This window comes from Hippoglossus stenolepis, chromosome 1 (genome assembly GCF_022539355.2).
Source record: "Hippoglossus stenolepis isolate QCI-W04-F060 chromosome 1, HSTE1.2, whole genome shotgun sequence".
NCBI classification, from domain to species: domain Eukaryota; kingdom Metazoa; phylum Chordata; class Actinopteri; order Pleuronectiformes; family Pleuronectidae; genus Hippoglossus; species Hippoglossus stenolepis.
This window is the reverse complement of record NC_061483.1, coordinates 15,444,608-15,464,984: the sequence shown is the minus strand read 5'-3', so window position 1 is coordinate 15,464,984 and position 20,377 is coordinate 15,444,608. Positions and strand designations below refer to the sequence as shown.

The window sequence follows — 20,377 nt, the reverse complement described above, 5'->3', positions numbered from 1 at the left end:
GTTCTATTTGCCCAGTTATAGATTCAGCAAACCCTGAGGAAGCCCTAATAAAACCTGTAGGAAACCCTGAGGGAACGCTGAAGAAACACTGACAAACCCTCAAGAAACCATAAGGAAACCATAAGGAGACCCAGAGGGAACACTGAGGAAACGCTGAAGAAAACCTATAGGAAACCATGAGGAAACCCAAAGGGAACACTGAGGAAACGCAAAGGAAACGCAAAGGAAAACATGAGGAAACGCTGAAGAAGCCCCAAGAAAACTTTCAGGAAACCCTGATGAAACACTGAGGAAACCCCAAAGAAACCCGGAGGAAATACTAAGGAATCAATGAGGAAAACGCTGAATAAACCCTGAGGAAGCCCTAAGAAAAATCTTAGAAAACCATGAGGAAACCCAGAGGGAACACTGAAGAAACCCAGAGGGAAACCAGGAAACCATGAGGAAACCAGAGGGAACACTGAGGAAACGCTGAAGAAGCCCAGAGGAAATACAAAGGAATCAATGAGGAAACCATGGAGAAACGCTGAATAAACCCTGAGGAAGCCCTAAGAAACATTTTAGGAAATCATGAGGAATCCCAGAGGGAACACTGAGGAAACACAAAGGAATCAACGAGGAAACCCTTAGGAAACTCTGATGAAACCATGAGGAGACCCCAATGAAACACTGAGGAAACCTGTAGGAAACCCCGTGATGGGAGAAGTAAAAGTACCCAACTAACAGATTTCTTCACACCACCTCTAATATTCACTAACTTTATGTAGAATCAACATCTCTTGGACTCTTTTTCTAACAAAAAAGCTTTAACCTCTCAGATTAATACAGACAGGAAGCAGCGCGTGAGGCTGGGCAAGCTTGTCTCTGAGCCCCGGACCATCAGCACTGGAGCCCCACAAGGTTGTGTGCTCTCCCCTCTACTCTTCTCCCTCTACACCAACAACTGCATCTCCAGCCACCCCTCTGTCAAACTCCTGAAGTTTGCAGACGACACAACCCTAATTGGATTAATCTCCAATGGGGACGAGGCCGCCTACAGAGAGGAAGTTGACAGCCTGGCTTCCTGGTGCAGCCAGAACTTCCTGGAGCTGAAGGCTTCGAAAACTGTAGAGATGGTAGCAGACTTCAGGAGGAGCCCAGCCCAAACCGCCCCCCTCACCATGTGCGACTCCCCAGTTAAAACAGTGGAGTCTTTCAGATTCCTGGGGACTATAATTGCACAGGACCTGAGGTGGGCTGAGAACATCACCACCATCATCAAGAAGGCCCAGCAGAGGATGTTCTTCCTGCGGCAACTGAAGAAATTCAACATGCCGCAGAAAGTGATGGTCGAGTTCTACACGGCCATCATTGAGTCCATCCTCACCTCCTCAATTACCGTCTGGTTCGCTGCCTCCACTGCCAAGGACAAGGGCAGACTGATCATTCGGTCAGCTGAGAAGGTCATCGGCTGTGACCTGCCGGCTCTCCTACACCTGTTCCACTCCAGGACCAGTAAGAGAGCAGGCAAGATCATTGCTGATCCTTCCCATCCCGGCCACCACCTATTCCAGAGACTCCCATCTGGAAAAAGGTTCCGGGCCATCAAGACCAAAACCTCGCGCCACCTGAACAGTTTTTCCCCATGGCAGTGGGGCTCACAAACAAGCCCCCTGCATCACACTGACTCTGCCCCCCCCCCGCACATAATTTATAACTTATATATTATTGGCACTATCCCGGAACCAATCACTGCACCTTAGCACTGCACGTGCCCATAACATAACTTATTGTTCTTTCTGTATATATTGTTGTTTTATGTCCGATTGTTGTTTTTATGTCCAAATGCACCAACCACACCAAGGCAATTTCCTGTATGTGTAAATATACTTGGCAATAAAAAGAATTCTGATTCTGATTCTGAAATGGTATAAAGAAGCACAATATATATAATTACTCAAAACATGTGTTGTGAGCTCACAAGCTTTGACATTTTACCACCAAATTCCAATTGCTTTATTCATGAGTTCATGAGAGTGTTTTTGCCAAATTTGAAGAGATTCCCGCGTAGTGATCCTGAGGAATCACGTTCATGAGAGTGAGACAGACATATGGACAGAAACCTAGAAAACACACTGCCTGTGGCTGTCACCAGCACGGAGGCAGAACTGGTGTCAGTAATGATCTTACCATGTCTGTCGAGCTGCTACTCCAACGCATGAGCAGAGACATAAACAGTGGTTGGTCAGAAAAGGGCAGAGGTGTCATCCAACAGTCAGTACAGGTCAGAGCACAATGCTGGTGTTTTTACTACAGGTGAACAAACAGCACAAGTTCAAGTTTCTTTAACTGCAACACAAACTAGATGGTTGGAGCTGGTTTCCAATGTGGTTACAGCTCACCAGAGTTCTATTATTATCAATCCATCCCTCCATCATTCATCCATTCATCGTCCATCCTTCCATTTATAATCTATACTGCTTATCTTTCATTGGAGCCAAGCTCACCAGCGCACTGCAGATTATTATTATTTGTATTATTATTTCAAAAAGAGGAAAAGTATGGTAGCAACTTTTTTCTTTTTCGTGTTGAATTTACCTAAAGATATAAACCTTATGATAAATACACTAGTGAATAGTAATAAATATTATTTTCTTATAGCTCAAGCAAAATGTGAATTTATTCTTTGTCTTTTTTTTTACTTTCTGTAAAAGGTGAAGAGAAAGATGTTTCTGGAACATATATATTTGTGTGCATAAAAAGTACACTGTGATGTAGGAGCTACAAAACATGAAATGGATAGGAATAAATTCAAGAGAATCTGGAGGCAGCTTAGAGAAAACAAATACAGATGTACTTAAAAATGTTTATTAGTCTTAAAAAGTATTTAAAAACCAGTATTAACAAGCACTTCCCCCTTATAAAAGCACTTGCTAAAATGCAGAGAAAAAAAAGAATCCTCTACACACTGATCACAGCAACATGACTACAGTGGAGGGCAGCTCTACTGCTCTGAATTACTCACAACAAGAGGAAGGGTAACGGCTTTATCAAACACAAACATCAGAGCTAATGACATTAAATGCACACGTTTCCACAGACACAGTTAAACATCAAAACTGAGAGAAAAGATCCAAAAGCTGAATATAAATAAGAAAATTTGTCTCGATAACTCAATATTAAATTAGATTCAAAATGAGATTATATATTACAATGATACAATCTGCTTTTCCAGAAGTTCAAACCTCTGTAATCTGTATAAAACATCAATTTATCAACACACTCAAAGATTCAATGTACTGCCTATTCAATATATATGGCATTGATATTACGCCATGTAATTGTTTTATACTTTATAACCATGTGCAAATGTTTTTTGGGATGAATCCCTGCAAAAAAAATCCAGTTCTAAATTGTTTTACAGAACAAGCTGAATCTTGAGGATAAAAACAAAAATCGTATTCATTATTCACCCGCATATATTGAACAACTCATGTTGACAAAATAAGCGCTGTATATGGGTGGTAATATTTAACGACACTTAAAACATACTGTCTGCTACAAAACGGTGCTAGTCAGATTATTGTGGATACACAGGATTATATGGTTTGAAAGGTTACACCTTCTGTACAAACAACACATTCTGAATAAATAACCACAAAGACAAACAGGCCACACTGACAACAATAAAGTTAGTGCGACCAACAGTGTACACTCAGGGACCTAAAGCTAACACACAGAGAAACAATCCATGAATGAATTGGTGTTTTTTGCCTTAGAAAAGCATCATTGATAGTAAACGAAGAAATGAGTTTTAGAAACAAAATGTTTTTCCAGTGCTGCAAATATCCCCAATTTTTCACTTTGTAACAGACACCAGAGATGTTAGTACATGTTATTGCAGGTTATATTTGAAAGGTAGTCTTTGGTATGGATGGACTTTAAGGCTCAGGATCCAAAAACCCGCAGAAGCACCTTTAAATTGCTGGTTGCATCCCTTCTTCAGACGCGACTCTTCACCAGTGGAAGAAGCTGTTCTGCTACAGGCAGTGAAAATATTCATCCAAACCAAACACAGTGCATTTTTCTAAAGAATCTCAAGTATTGCAGATTGTCAGTGCAGTACGATGACTTAGTAGTTAGAGTTTCTTTAACTTTTATCTTTTTGTTTTAACCTACTTATTCAACTAGTTATTGGCACACTGTGTGAATAAGTTCAGTTCTAAGAAAAATGGCTAATATTTCATTTTTATTTAAAAATTCCAATAATTCTTATTCATACTTTCAAAGTGCAGGAACCCTCAGTCAAGGGCTTAAGGTGAAGTCTTAGGTACGTGGTTTCCCTTTCTCCGAGTGGTTGAGGCCTCATCTTTCTCTACATGTTGAAGATATCACATAATCCATCTCAATACGACCATACACATGCCATCTATAAAGATCCATAATTAAAGCTATTTTTAGGACCTCATTGCAAGACAGGGACTTTCCCTCTCGGCTTAATGTTTCCACACTTGACAACTTTTGTTTTTCTTTGACATTAATCTGTTTTTTGTTTTTTTTGCATAAAGTGTATTGCTGATATTTTGAAATATATCTATATAAAACAATTATCAAAAGATTTGCATATAAATTAAAGGGATTCATTAGAGCTTTATAAATATCTTCATCTAACAAGACAATTTCATTCAAATTTAGCAAAATATGACATATTAATAAAGCAATGTGCATACAGAGGCCAATTATTATTATTATTGACATCAAGTAAAACTTAGTCTGATTCTGAAAAGGCTCAAAATCTGTGACAATAAAAAAAACATATCCAAGCTTGAGAAATGAGGATATGCTAAATCTGATTCTGTTATAAGCTCCAAGCAAACTCTTTAGCATAATATTAATTATGGGTGATGACTGACCATAAGAATATAGTTAATGGATTTACATGGATGCATTTGGCTGCATTTTTGTCATAAAATTATTTTTGTATTAAGTGTTTGTATATTTTTCACGTCTGGTTGTTTTTATCTTTTTCAGCTGCAGACTGAAGACTTTTTGATGCTTCAATTTTTCTCAGATACTCAGAGGAATTAGATACTGTAATGACTTTGAATAAAGAAATATTGTTGTAAAAGACTAATATTATCAATATGATCAATTTCCATATTTCTTGCATAATTCATGGCTCTGTTATGTTGATTTTTTAATCAGTGACTCTTTAGTGAAACCTCAAACACAACATAATAAAACAGAATTAGGATTAGGTGTGTTCAGGAACCTAAGTTTTTCTTGCACTTAATACAACAGTATAAGGTGATGTTCTCGGATTAAAGGGAAGTGATTTGCATTTTGATCAGTGTGTTGCAGCATCTTTACAGTTCAGCCTGGCACTTAAACTGGACAAACCTCACTGTGTCCATTGTTGCATTTTAGGTGTAAATGCCTGAAAACAAGTACAAACAAACAGCAACCCCAAGTTAAAATGACTGATAAGATAAAAAAAAAAGCTCAGTTCTCAACCCATCAATCCAACAGTTGTTTGATCTTTGCTTTCCAGCCAGTCAAGTCCACTCGAATGAGCCGTCTCGCTGCTGATGTGCTGAAACAGCGGATCATTCACCAACTCCTCTGGGGCAGTGTTTTGATATTGCCCTTGCTGCTGGTTGGGGTCAAACAGAAGGTTTGAATCCAATGCATTGAGGTCGTTGATGCTACTGGAGAACTCTGACGTCATTCTGATTTCACATGGGAAGTCTGCCCCGCCTGTAGTCAGCTCTGATGCCTGTTCGACGAGCTGACCGCCGGCGGCGAGGCTGTGGCCTGTCAGGAGGTCTTTGACGGTGCTGCTGAAATCCAGCTGCTGATGCTGATGCAGTTCTTCTCGCTGCTGCTGTTGGTTTAGTGTTAACATCATAGACTGGGCCTGCTGATGCTCTCTAGAGGCAGATTGTACTAGGCTCTCACTTGCAGAGAAATGCATTGGTTCATTAATGGCGCTTTCGATGAGGTAATCTGGCCTCTGTAGCCTGCAGGGGCTGGTGGTGTCACAGGTCATCATGCTGAGGTGGTTGTCAGCGCAGGAGAGACTGGGGTCAGACTCCAGGATCTGAGTGAGGTTCATGCGCGCAGTGTAGCTGGAGGGTAAATTACTGATGCCTAGACCCCGCAGAGCATCGTCGTGGTCACTGTCCAGCTTGCTCAGAAGGACACTGCCAAGGTTTTTGTTGTTGCATTGTTGGCCTGCCATGGGACGGACCTCAGTTTGCATCATGATGTTGAGCGGCACAGAACGGCTCCGCTGGGCCATGCTGCTCACCCCAAGATTAGTCTGGCTGTTTGCAAAGATGTTCAACATCTCAGGAGTCACAGGAGAATTATAGGGAGACACCACTGAACGAAGGACATTGGGATGGGCGCTGTTTCCTGTGTTTCCACAGAAGTTCCTCTGATGCACCGCGGGGCTCACGCTGCGACACCGAAAATTTGTAGCGGGTACGTTGGTGTTTTTATTATCCAGTGGAGCAGGCACAGCGAAACCCTCCTGCTTGGTCATATTAGCCATGTTAGCTACCTGCTGCTGCACAGGTGAGATGGGTGTCAAGCGGCCGAAGCTGCTGTCGTGGTACCGCGCATGAGGAACGGCGAAGGCATGAGGTTTTTGAAAATGGTCATCTATCAGGCCTTGATAACCGGGGAGGATTCCCATTCCGCTGTTTGACTTGTTTAAACTCTCACTGCTGCTGTTGTAACTGTTATTCATCCACTCCAGCCTGGTCTTGTCTGGGTGGGTGGCCATCGGCCTCTGCATGGGCTTGACGGGGCTGCTGGAGACAGTGCTGCAGTCATGGAAACCAGTGATGCTGGAGTTGATGGGTGTGAAAGCAAACGGATTCCTGCACTCCACTGGACTGGGTGGCACATTGCTGCTGCAGCTGGAGTGTGGGGTACCGAGTGGGGTGTGACGACTGCTTCCCAGCGCGCTGTCCACGGGGGTTGGGGAGGCGAAGTGGGAGCAGGGACTCTCGCCGGTGAAGCCTTGAGCTCCTCCCATCATCTCTGACGTTGGTGTGGGAGTGGGTGTCGGGGTTGGTGTATGGATTGGGTTGCCGCTGTTGTTGGCAGAGTGATAGAAAGCAGTCATTGACTGATTAGTGGACATAACGTTGTCCGGCACCACGTGCTGCTTGCCTTGCATTGTGACTCCGAACCCACGCAGGCTGTTGAGCTTCATCTGCTCCTCCATCTGCACCAACTCCTCCACGATGCTGTCCTGAGTCACATCGTCATCGAAGGGAAAGTAGTCCATGTCTGTCTGCATAGGGAGATGATTGGACGATGAAACTTGACTCAAAAACTCTAAGGTTTCGGTGGCAGGATTGGACTGAGTGTAGCTCTGCTGCTGAGCTCCTTCCAGGATTCCTGTGGTGGAGTTTGAGATCCTCCCATCACCTGAGTGCTGCTGGAAGCTGGGGTTATTAGGTATGACATGCACATTAGCCACTGTGTGCCCCTGCTGTTGCTGTGTTAATGCGTGACTGACTGAGCTGCTATTTTCCAAAACAGTAGAGGTGTTTTTCCTCTGGATTGAGCTCTGTGTTTTGGCAACAGAGTAAAAGCCACTGGGTCTGAAAGAGGAAGTGCAGAGTGAATGGACTTGAGTGGTCGAGACAGAGTTCATTTTCCCTTCCACCTCCCTGGTGGCCGGTGCACTTTCGGGTCGAGTCGGAGCTCCCAGCCTGGAGAAATAACCGACTGGCTTTCTGATGCCATATCCAAGAGCAGCAGTGCCCCCTACAGGCTGCTGGGGCATAAAAACCCTTTTGACTGGGGAAAGTTCTGGGCTGACGCTGGAGCGTTTCCTGAGGCTTTTGTTGGACAGGAAACTTTCCTTTGTTGGTGTCACACCACAGCTCTCCCGACATGAAGGTGCTCCGCTGGTGTTCAGTATCGAAACAGTGCTGGTATTCTGAGGGGAGGGAGTTAAGTGCGAAGTGCTTGTATTGTTGGCGCTTCTATTTCTGCTTTCGACTTCTGCTGTAGCGTAAGTGCACGAGGAGGACTCTCCATTGCATTTAGTGAGAGATGTTTCTTCCAGAACCAGGAAGCCTTTCGTCTGAGGAATGGGAACACTGGCGGCCCTCTGTACAGCCCCTCCGCTTCTATTTGCCATTGCCCCTTGAGTCAAAATGTGACAGCTAGGATTTAGTATTTGGCTGTTTTGATGTATTGCTTCGACTTCCATTTCAACATCGATGCTGTGAGCGGCAGCTGTCTGCCCTTGCCAGGCCACCGGGGCCAGAATTGGGACAGCAGAAGCACTTCTTGTGGTTTGATTAGAGCTGATGTCTTCTGCAACAGCAGAAGTGCTGATTCCTGCAGATGCTGACCGCAGAGTCGCGTTTGTGAAGGTCGTGGTGGTGTTGCCGCTGTTGGGTGCCAACGATATGGCCGTCATCTTGACCAAACTGACCGGGCTGACATGACACGTGGTCATCACAGTTTTAAGCGGGCTGTTGGCAAGGATCATGGCGGAGGGCGAGTGCAAAGTGATGGAGGTCGTGGCCAAAGGTTTGGGCAGGATTTGAGCGTAGCGCTGCCGAGCCGTGCGTTCTCCCGCTGGACTGGGCAGAATATTTTGCAGGGTCTTTGGGCTCCGTGTCATCGGCCGCGTCACCATTTGGAAGTTAAAGGGCAGCACTTTGCTCTCAACTGTTCCCACCGGACTTGGGGACATCAGCTGCCCACTTCTCTGAACCTGAAGAGAAAGAAGCTCCATAAGAAAGTAGTAGAACAGAATTTTCTTTCTTATATTTTATTTACTAATCTCTTATTACCTACAAGTAGAGGAAGGTAATGAACGTGTAACAGCTAACCGTTATCTTTTTGTTTTGCACCAGTCAGACTCTACTGATATTTACAAATTCATTCATTACGTAACTTATGAGTCCTGTTTTCTCACCGTGATGGGGCTGGGGACAGCAGCGACCACAATGCCTATGGTTGGCTGAGGTGACGGAGGTGGGGGGCTACCGGAAGGCACACTGTCATCTGACCTCTTGGTTTGTCCCTCTCCAGGTAAAGGAGAGTGCAGCTTCTGTTCCTGTTGTTTTCTCTGGATCTTCCTCTGGAGCTGCTGCTTCGCATCGACAGAAGGTGACGACAGGCTCGTCACGTGAGGCTGGAAAGAGTGAGCCTCGGCAGTGGGGATGAAAGCTGACGCAGACTGTGGAGTCTTAACGTCTAGAGAAATAAAACAGGAGGACATTAGATGTAGCAACATTGGTACTTTTACTTAAGTAAATTATCTGAATACTTCCACCACTAATAGTTGTCAGGAAACATTTAGTCACGTCTCATTATTTCCCACTCTTTGTGTTTCTTGGTTTTTGTTCGACGTCACTAACTTCCCCTCTCGTTTCAGATCTCACTTCCTGCCCTTATGTGTTTCACAATGTCGTGATTCTCTTATCTGCCATAATATGTAACACATGTGTCTCTTCCCATAGAGTATTCTGTCACCGTGCTCAGTTTGTCGTCTTAGTTCCCTAGTGTTATTTTTTCTAGTGTAAGTTTTCCGGGGGCCGTTTACTCTGCTATCGTTCTTAAACCGGTCCTCTGCCTGATCCTCTGCTCTGTTTGCCTGTGACCTTTGACCTGTGTCTACATGTGAACTGACCTGTTTTGAGAAAAAACTAAGATGTTTGGAACTTTACCTTGTCACCGAGTCGTGCATCTGAGTCCTCTGACACGTGGTTCACCAGTTGTTATAAATAATATGTGTATATAGGCTTGAATCACCAAATTTGGTTTAAACACAACTTGAAAAGCCAACAAGCCGGCAGCGCTTCGGTAAGTTGGGTTCTATTAAGGTTAATTTATGTTCTTTCAGTCTCTTCTGTTGTTTAACTAATTTTAAGTTAGTTTTAAGTTCTTTGTATAATTAATTAAGTTGAAACTAAGTAACCTCTGCAAGCTTTTTGTGGCACTTCACTGTTGTGTGTTATTAGTTATTTAACTACTTTATTTTTGCTGCTATGGAACTTCCCTGCAAAGGTTTTTCACACAGAGCTTGAATCAACATTTGAAGTCAGTAACTGCAGTGACAGCCAGTTGCCACTAGATGTCATTTACCAACTACAGTTTTAACACGCAGAACATGAGGCCAGCAGCAGAACCATAGTGCTACCTGTGGCTGTGCCGGTCACAATGGTGAGAGCTGCCAGAGACTTGTTGCTGATGTAGTGGCTGTCGATGAGGAAGCGGGCCAGATCCTCCACGGCATCAAACTGGCGTTTCAGCACCTTCTGGGCCCACTCACACACCAGGTCACAGGCTGCGAACCGAACCTCCTCCTTGATGCTGCTGAGCTGACCTGGTGACTCCAGGACATCACACTGCAGCTACACACATTAGATAAGATGTTATTTGCAAAGAGACACTTAAGATAATTCTGAAATATTTATAAGAAGGCTGTAAATGTTCTTACTCCTTCTGGTGATTTATGGAGATCCAGAGCAGGTAACGATGGCATGTGAACAAAGGGTCTCTTCCTTAATCCACTATAGCAATATGTGAACTGGTGTTAAGATGAAAAACATGTGATTCCAGAACATTTACATATGCTGCCAATATACAGGATAATATCGTAAATGATTGGCACATTTAACACTTCTGAGTTTAAAATTATCATGTCATAATCAAGCAGTTCCGATAGATTAAAGGTCATAAAAGAAAAGTTTTAAAATCATGAATGAGTCATGAAGGTCAAGATCACAGTGACTCCCTGTGCGTCTCTGTATTATGCTTGTGCTTCCGAGGCAGAGAGGGGACTTTATTCCATTTCACATCTATATTTAGAGAGGGGCTTATGAACTGCAACAGCAGATGGTCTGTGACCAGAGACAGAGGCCAGACTGGCACAATCCATTCCACCAAAGGATATTTTGATTTTCCTCTCATGCCAAGTCGACGCGCCTTCATGTTCGGGAAGACGTTTTTCATCATTTTTCCAAAGTCCGCAGCGCTCAGCGGGTGGTAATTGAGATTGTCACAGAAGCTCCTGAAACACAAGGCAGGCAGAGTTAATGTGATGAAGAACACGCAGAGAACAAAGTACAACATGTCAGTTTTCAACCAAATCACAGCAAATACCTTGAATTATAAATCAAAGTCATGGTACAAGTACAGATGTTCCCATAACAATACAGCACCAGAAATAGTTCTGATACTGCTGAAAATACTGGGTCGGACATCGGAGAGTACGTGAATCTATTTACCGATCAGCTACCACGTCTTTAAACTATATCAGTTTCACGCAGATGAAACTGTCCTTTTCTTTTCCCAGAAATCACTTCTTCTTCTCAGCTCAAAAACAAAAGTTACGCTGTACTGTCACTGACAGGTGCTGCTTTTAGAGCGGAGAAGAAGAAGTGATTTCTGGTAGAGATAAATAAAATAGTATTTCATACTGGAAAGTCCCACAAGTAAAACGGCAAAGTGTACTGTGTGCAAGACTTGAGTTTCAAGGGCACAAGTGTTGCCAATTACAACACGAGCAATCTCATAAAGCATTTGAAGAACCATCATCGAATGTGAAGTGATAAAAGTCTTTAAACTATTCGTCTAATTTTTCTAAAGTTAATGTTGTTGCTTTGAAATAATGAAATGAGCTACAATAAATATTTTTATCCCAACAAGGGATTAAATGAATTTACCAACTGTCAGAGAATGATCACCTGCCTCTGCAGGTCCTCTTGGCACATTGTACTGTTTCAGCATCTTTCAGTCATTGTTTGTCCAGAAACCCAATGTACCCACAGCACCAGACATATTATTATGTTATTATATAGGTTAACATAGAAAATGTGAAGAATTCCCACAATTAAGTTGTAACAGCGATTTACAGTTGGACAAACTTGTAAGATGAGATGCATGGAAACTAAACTGACAGCCACATCTGACATTATTGTATTACGGTTCATTGTACATCATCCATTTCCCATCTAACATTCAGCGTTCTTAATCGTTATATATCCAGAGTATGTACCACACAGATACATGTATGTATAAACATGATGTATGTATAAACTGTAGTCATTTGTCTTTGTCATCTAAAAGCTCCAATGAGTTCTTATGATACAAAGTCTTCTCATTTACTTTGATAATAACTCCCTTAGAAATACTTTAGTGGTGTCATGATTTTTGAAAATGATCGTATAGACTTAATGTGATTACTTCATTCAAAAGAAACTGCTCTTATTGTTTTCTAGTGCAGCACATTATGTTTCTCTGAAGCCTTTTCACCTGTCAATCCTAAAGGCGCCAATATTTCTGGGGGCCACTGTATTTCTGTTCTGGTGGAGTTAAAAAGACAGTTACATAACACTGTCAGAGCATTTCAATGACTGTCTCAGACTTTCCATTCTAATATTACCAGCACATGCTGCCGTGATTCTCATGCCTGCGGCGTCTATTTATATTGACGCTTTAGCCGGCAGCACTTTAGTGGAGAAAGAGACTTGAACACGAGGAGCCGTGAGGTGAAACATCGCAGATAAAGAATGAAATAAATGATCAATATTAGTAGTTAATTATTTAGAAAATAAACCTATCCTTTCAGCCTCACTGTGCTTTGTATTTTAATGGGAAACTTTAAGTTTCAGCCTGAAATTGTTTAGTTATGGAAGTGACAAAAAAGGGATTCACTGTAAATGTGTGTAATGAAAGAAAAGAGAAAAACCTACTTGTATTCATCGTAGACTTCCTGTTTGGGGAGAGATGTCTCCGGGTATTCCTCTAAATGATTGCGGATCCAGTTGAACGCATGCATCTGCTGAGTGCGGCTTGAAGACAGGGCGCTCTGGTCACTGAGAAAAGATGTGGATCACTGATGAACAACTGTGCCGCTCTATATTATTCACATCATATAGCAAATAAATAATATGTGCCAGAATCAATGATCAATCCTTAAGTGGTTTGTTATTTTAAAAACATTACAGAGTCCATTTCTCTCTAAATCCTGTCAGAGAGCAGGTGAAGCTTTACCTCTTCTCAGTGCTGCTGCTGCTGCTGCTGCTCGGACCAGAAGGCAACTTAAGGTAGAGGTAGAGTTTTTCAATGTCGGAGAACTTCTCGACATCTTGCTGTGGAAAAGAAAAGAAAAAGCGGGTTTTAATGTTTCTTTCAGCCCAAAGTCATTTTCTGCTGTGGTTTTAAAAGCAGACACGGTTTTGTTACACCTGAAGAACACACACAAAAGTTGGAGTTATTCTTGGACAGTTACCTCAGCCAAGAAGCTTGTTTGTTTGTCAGCAGGATTACGCAAGAACTACTCAACTGATTTTCATGGCACTTTGTGGAGGGGTGGGGGGGCATGACCCAAGGAAGAAGCCAATCAATCCGTATTGTTTCACTTTCTTTAAGATTGCTAGATAGGATGTTTTTCAACATTTTCATTGATTTCTCAAAGAATAACCCATGGATCTTGACGAAAGATGATTGATGAAATACACATCCTGACCTGCCGTTGATTAAGAACCTTCATTAGCTAAGTATTTAATCATTTAATCAAAGACCAGCTTCTGATGGAATAAAGTAGGAAACATCTTTCCTATCGTAACTCGTGAGATCCGAACCATTTCCATCCCTTGCTGGGGTCTTAGGTGCTGATCTATGGAGAAGTCAAGCTGCAAATCAGCCTCACCTCCACAAAGTAAAACTTTTTTATCAACTTTAACAAAGCATATTGTGTTGTCGAGCCCTAACCCGTTTTAGCCAACCCAGTGAATATGGTGCCTATAAAAGGTTTTCAGCCTCACGGGAAGTTTTAGTATTTTATTGTTTTACAGCATTGTGTCAAAGAAGATTTAAGGTGCCATGCAAAATACTTGTAAGCATTCATTTATTCATTATCGTTAATATGACACATTTAAATGATTGTTGGCGCAGCCGGTCACATAGGTGAATGGAAATCTGTTTCCATTGACTGTATGAGTGCATCTGTATCTGGAGGTCTGAGCTTTTGTGTGTCAGTGTTGTGGCAAAACCTGCAAAGATGATGCAAGACAATGAAAGTGAACGCCTGTAATCCAAGGAACGTCCTGGGATGTCCTACAGTCTAATAATCTGCTAAAGTTTGGACGATGGAAAATTGTGTACCTAAATGTTCGCCGACTTTCCGAGTTGTTCTGACTTGAGGTGGCGGGCACATACATTTTTGCCAAGTCAGGAACTTATTTTTCAGATTATTCCGACACCACGTAAATGCACCTGCATCTGCCGACAGCAGCCTGTCCTCAAAAACTGAGCGTCCAAGAAGGAGACTAGTGAGGGAAGTTATCAAGAACCCTCTGAAGGAGTTTTAAACTTTAAAAGCTGAGATTGAAAAGACAGAGACAAAAGAGTTGCATGTCATCTCAGCTATAGTTTGACAGAAAGCGCGTAGAAGAAGGTTGGATGGTCTGATGAGACGAGGACGTCGCTTTGTGGGTATCATGGGTCAAACGCTGCACCTACTCATAAACAGCAGTGGGTCTAGGACTGAGGAGATTCACTCTGACTTTCATACTGCATTCATTCATACAGCTGCACAGACTGAGACACACAAACATGTGCACACATTGAGCACAAACAGCTGCAGACAGACATACAGAGACAGACGGACTCCTGCAGAGCCTGTAAGGTGAAATAGAAACTCCTGCCACCCGCCCGCCCTTCTCTCAGGACAGCTCGCTGCACGGCGCGGGCACAGACACACACATGCACACACACTGCCAACACATTCCTCCACTAGGACATGTCCCCCCCTTTCAATGGCCTCTCGGAATAAACTTTATCCAGCTCATCTGTTCTCATTAACATCTTTGACGTGAGGGAACCACAAGTCATTGACACTGAGCAATACAAGTAGAATACACATAATTTTCATAAATGAGCTCACAAGTCATTTAAAAACTGGGCTGAATCCTTTTTGTGCATCATTCCGAGGACATCGTCGGCCTTTTCAGTGTGACTCACGTCGTGGACTGTCAATGTAATGTTACCATGTCAACAGTCCTGCACGGTGAGCTCTACTCCCCCTTCAACTCATTTTACCTTGACACTAAATGTGTGCAGGCTCAAATACTAATTGATAAGTAACAAGAAACAGAATCTGGAATCACCCACAATATGTCCGAGGCCTTTTTCACAGCAGCAGACATTTAGACATGTGACAGTAGGAACCACAGGTGCTCATGACAACGGTCACATCCGCTCTGTTCAATACAAGTCATTCATGACAGTGTGACAGTGAGTCAGCATGCAGCCTGAAACTGAAGCAGCTGAATGGAATCCAGCCATCATTCAGTTCATCATCTACACGGGTAGTTTTTACGACTGTCACATGTCAAAATGTCTTCTGGGAAAAGGTGCGAGTGCCACAAGTCCACTGACGACTTAATTTTTCAACGTACCTCTAATTACACATCTTGGTCACAATTCTCTGATAAAAGATTTAAGGTTCCAAATTCTGTTTATATTAAAAATCAACTGATTCATAGTCATTATTCATTTTGGAAATACCCTCAATTAACCTCCAGTATTTGTTAACTTCTACCAAGATGGTCCACATATGACTGAAATATTTATTCATATTAAAAGTACATTACTACAGTTTTTCACCTCCTACACATATTTATTTTCTCCAGGTCAATCCATGTAATCGTCCTGATTCTGACTTGTGTTGAACTTTTGAACGACTTGTGATTCCTATTTGGACCCTTTGAGGACAATTTTTGCACTTCTGGTGTGTTTGGAACTTGTTGTGGCCTGTTTGAACTTTTCGTGGATCTTTTGTTGGACTTCTTGTTGTGTTTATTGACTGTGTTTCCCAAAACCTCACAGACAGTTTGTCTTGTCAGGTTCCTGGTCGACGTGTCAGTGTTTCCCAGGGTTTCTTCATAAGTTTAATGACCAAGTTTTGTATTTTTTTACTTTGCCTTTGCTTCAGTGTTTTTACTTTACCATTCTGACTACTGACTGCTGTTTGTTTAATCTGTCCTCAAGTATTGTCTGTAATTGGGTCCTCACCAGTTCCTGGATGTAACAGTAATAACATGTCTGCTCCATTATCATATGTCTGCCAGGTTTGTTGAGCCTCTGATCAGAACACACACTCTTTCCTAACTGGCAAAGATTACTCTGCAAATATCAATTCAATGCAATGGATCAGGATACATTTTTGTTAAGTGGAAATGTAATGCTGTTTTCAAGCAGGACTGGTTCAGACTCAAAGTTCAGACTTTTGCCCAGCCCTTGAAGTCCTCATTTCATTATTATGGGATAGCGTATAGACTAATGAAGCCTGTCTGAGAATCATCAGCAGTGGTGGAGCACAGGATACAGGACTGGGTGTAGGGTTACAACTTTTTTTACTTTCTTTTTTTAAAAGGCATGGCCGGGATTAGACTAGATAAACTAGTCTATATTAACAACTACATGACATCATTAATTATATATAAAGAGAGATATATTAGAGATATATTAGGCTACATAAGGACAACAGAAGGCCCAGCTAACGTCCACAAGCCTTGGTTTGGTTAAAAGGTTTCATTTATTAAAATTAATCTGCTGTTCTTCCGTCCAACATTTTCCTCTTATTGGGTTTTAATAAACACTGTGATCAGTAAGGTTTGCTAAATGGGATCTTGACTTAATTTTTAACTAATCTTCTTTCGCAATGTTACCTTCGACCTATAGGGGGTGCAACATATGAATCATACTCTGTTTATAGAGGTGACAAACATGACACTAAGACAGCCAGGCATAGTTATAGTCAACCATCTGATGAGTTAACTCACACAGGTTAATTACATGTTGCCACCATTCAAAGGTTTTCGATGCACATCAGTGAACGTGCTGTCACATCACCCACATTTAACCCTAACCCTAACCCTAACCCTATTGAGCTTTAGTTACACATAAAACTTACTTTTCTAAGCTAGTGGATATTTTTACAGATATAAGTCCTCCGTGATTTAAAGAATTGAATTACAAAGACTAAAATTGACCTTATAGAGCCCTGCGACATCGCTTCAGACAACCTATGGAACTCAGTACAGTTTATGCTCAGATTTGCTGTCATTTTATATAATGCCAGAAAAGATTTCCACACATAAGAAAACAATGAGATTTCAGCTCTACACATGATAACCACTAGTAAATTACCATCAAAATCAAATGACTTATGGCCATTATTACTTATTGTAGATGAGATTTTAAAAGGTTAATTCAAAATGCAATCCATATGAATAACATGTCAGAAATACTCACCAGAATGTTTTCCACTTTTGATTGAACAGATTTGCTGCAAAATACAGACAAAGTATGAATTAGTATGAAGCTGGTGTAACATGAGCCCTTGTGTCTAAAGTGTATTTATTTATAAAGCAAAAGAATGTTTGGTATGAGACGACCCTCCCTTCAGCATCTCTCAGGTCATGTATCCCACCATTGGGAACACATGTTGTCATATGTAAAAAGAGGGAGACGAGCGCTGCGGTAACATTGTCTCAGACACAAGGATTTTTATCACTCAGTCATATATTTTCAGTCGCTGAGAAAATCCACTATAGTTTATCTCAAATTAATAATATTACAAAACTGTGAATGGAAAATGTTGTCATGTTTTCTCGACAATATGTTAAAAAATATTTTAAGAAAAGCAAGAAAAACAAATTCCTGTATCATAATCATATATACACATATAAAATGATCTCAAATGTTTCATTGTGAATCCTGATATTATCCATAGACTTATTCCTACTATATATATTTTACAACAAATAGAAATGAGTAAATAAAGTACATAAACAAAGGAAAAAGGAAAAGGCAAATTAACTTGTCAATCAGTAGTTTTAAAGTAAGAAAAACTCAAATAGATAAATAGACCACGCGGTCCAATGAAAGACACCTTATTTCAGCTAAAACAAGCATGAGATGAGTCTTTGCTGATTCAGAGCTGTGCAACACGACAACGAGTCAAAGCAGATACATGAATAACTTCTCCAGGACTAATTCCTAATCTGCAGACAGGTCAGGTTGTTGCCTGGTCGACTGTGAAGCAGAAGGTAGGTCACACTTAAAGACACCGGGCAGGTAAGAATCAGGAGATGACTCTAAGCCATGACAAGAACAGTTCACTTTAATTCACTGTTACCAGGAGGCCCGGTGCTGAAAGGCTGTCATAAGCTGTTTGTGAGGCAGATTTGTCAGGTTCACTGAAACACATCCGAAGGTGTTCACAGGGACTTTAATTAGAAAAGAAAGGAAATAACTTGAAGAGATCCTTTGACTCCAATTGTGTATAATACTATCCAGGTGCACCGTAGGTCTAACTGAAATCCAGCAGGAACAGTATAACTGTGTAGTAGTACTTAATTATAAACCATTATTTCAAATGAAAACAGGGTGACAGTGTAATTATAAATGAACTTGCTGACCCTGACTAAGACGTTCTCATTCTACCATAAACCACTCAGCGGCAGGTCGCTGAGGTGAACGCCAATATTTATGCTCTAATCCTCTTAGAGGTTAAAGATGAAGGGAGAGAGACAGATTGTCAATATCTCAATATGTTATTGACAATCTGGCACAAGCGATGCACAAGGTTTCTGTCGTGGTATTTGGGGCAGACGTTTCAACTCTGAACTGTTGTCCTTTCTGGTAATTCGGCCTTTTGACATTTTATGGCTATTTGATATTTAAACTAGAGTGGCACAAGAGTGCATGTTCCTCCGCTGAGGACACACAAGCCGACACATGTCTCTTGAGCTCTTATCACATCCATCTGCACCACATTGTGCAAACTGATAGAATGTATGTTTGTTTGTTTGTTTGATTTTAAGCAAGATTATGCAAAACTTAAAGGACAGATTAACATAAAATTTGGTATGAGTCAGGGAAGAATCCAGTAAATTTGAAACTTGATGAAAACAATCAGGCATGTTTAAAAGACTGACATCTATAGGTGTGTGAAATTTGGTGCAGCTTGATTCTAAGGGGACTATTTGACCCGTGTTCACTAAATTAGATAATTACACTTAAAAACCAACTGACTTAACATCAGTTAGTTGGTTTGGAAGTGTCAGTCATAGTTGATGATGGAAATAGAAGGAACACAGTAAATAAAACAGTCAGACATAAAGTAGATGATCGTTACTGTGATGATGCATTTAACAAATCAATGCACAAGCAATTCATATGGAGGCAGGTGTGAAGTGAAGAGGAGGAAGAGGAGGGTGAACTTGTGCAGTCGAACAGTCGACTGCACATTTATTCAAGTACTGTACTTGAATGCTCTTTGACGTGCCTGTATTAAAATTTTCGCACATTTAATACTTTTATTCCCCTGCATTTTAGAAGGATATATTGTCATCTTTACTTAACTGAATTTACCTAGCTGCTGGAGTGACTGATATAAATTCAGTTTGTATGATATGATGCTTTGTTGTTGAAAACTGCCCACAGTATCCAATAAAACAACAACAAAAGTATAATAATCATAATGATAACACTGAGAAAATAATTGACCAACTTGAAAACAACACTTCAGTTGGTAACAACCAAAATAATTAAAAAATATCAACTTATTTACTTTAATTTGAACATACTTAATTAATTTGTGTGTTGCTTATTAAAGTAATTATTTTAAGTTGGTCCAACAATTAGCTCTCAACAGTGTAACAAAGGTTTTTTATCAACAGACCTTATTGGTGATACTTTACTACTACTACTACTACTACTACTACTTTACTACTATTCTTAAGCTGAAGAAAACATTTGTGAGTATTATAAAATTTTGGTCTTGCTACTTTTATTCAAGTAAAAGGTCTGAAAACCTCATCCACCCCCATCTCCTGTCATTGAGAAGGAAATCACGTCAAAAACAGCCCAAAATCACAACATGTCCCCACGTGGTTTAACAACCTGTGCAGCATGAAGACGCTTGACAGAGACGATGAGTCTCTCTACTGGGATCAGTTTGCTATGGGGCAATGATTCATTTCTGTATAATCAAACCGTGCACAGTAGTATATGTGAACACGTCCTCACCAGATGGAGTTCTTGATCCTGAGCTGCAGAGCACTGGCCTCGGCGCCCTGCAGCCCAGGGAGGAGCAGGCCGGGCAGGCTCCCCGCCCCGCGGTCCGCCTGCTGCTGCTGGGGGTCCGCCTCGGCCATCAGGGCGGGCCTCGGGACGGGACGGGACGGGTCTGGACTGGAGGCGTGGACGGGTGTATTGGCCCGGCGCGGTTAAACGACATGGACCGAAGGACGCTGTGATGCTAACGGGACAGCAGCAGCAGCAGCGGCGCGCCGTGTTGTTGTTATTGCCAGCCGGCCCTCCTCCTCCGACATCGCTCCGG

General features: G+C 41.7%; 1 protein-coding gene across 1 annotated transcript; it reads right to left on the bottom strand.

The window, feature by feature from the left end:
- Nucleotides 1–2,833: 2,833 nt before the first annotated feature.
- On the bottom strand, nt 2,834–20,199 carry LOC118119166 (DNA-binding protein RFX7). The gene is made up of 9 exons (XM_035172920.2): nt 20,065–20,199; nt 17,284–17,317; nt 13,018–13,115; nt 12,717–12,839; nt 10,916–11,032; nt 10,460–10,544; nt 10,160–10,373; nt 8,933–9,213; nt 2,834–8,728 (listed from the first exon to the last, which is right to left on the bottom strand). Exons 1-9 carry the CDS (start codon nt 20,190–20,192, stop codon nt 5,489–5,491), a joined length of 4,320 nt encoding a protein of 1,439 aa, XP_035028811.1. The 5' UTR covers nt 20,193–20,199; the 3' UTR covers nt 2,834–5,488.
- Between the last annotated feature and the right edge of the window lie 178 nt (nt 20,200–20,377).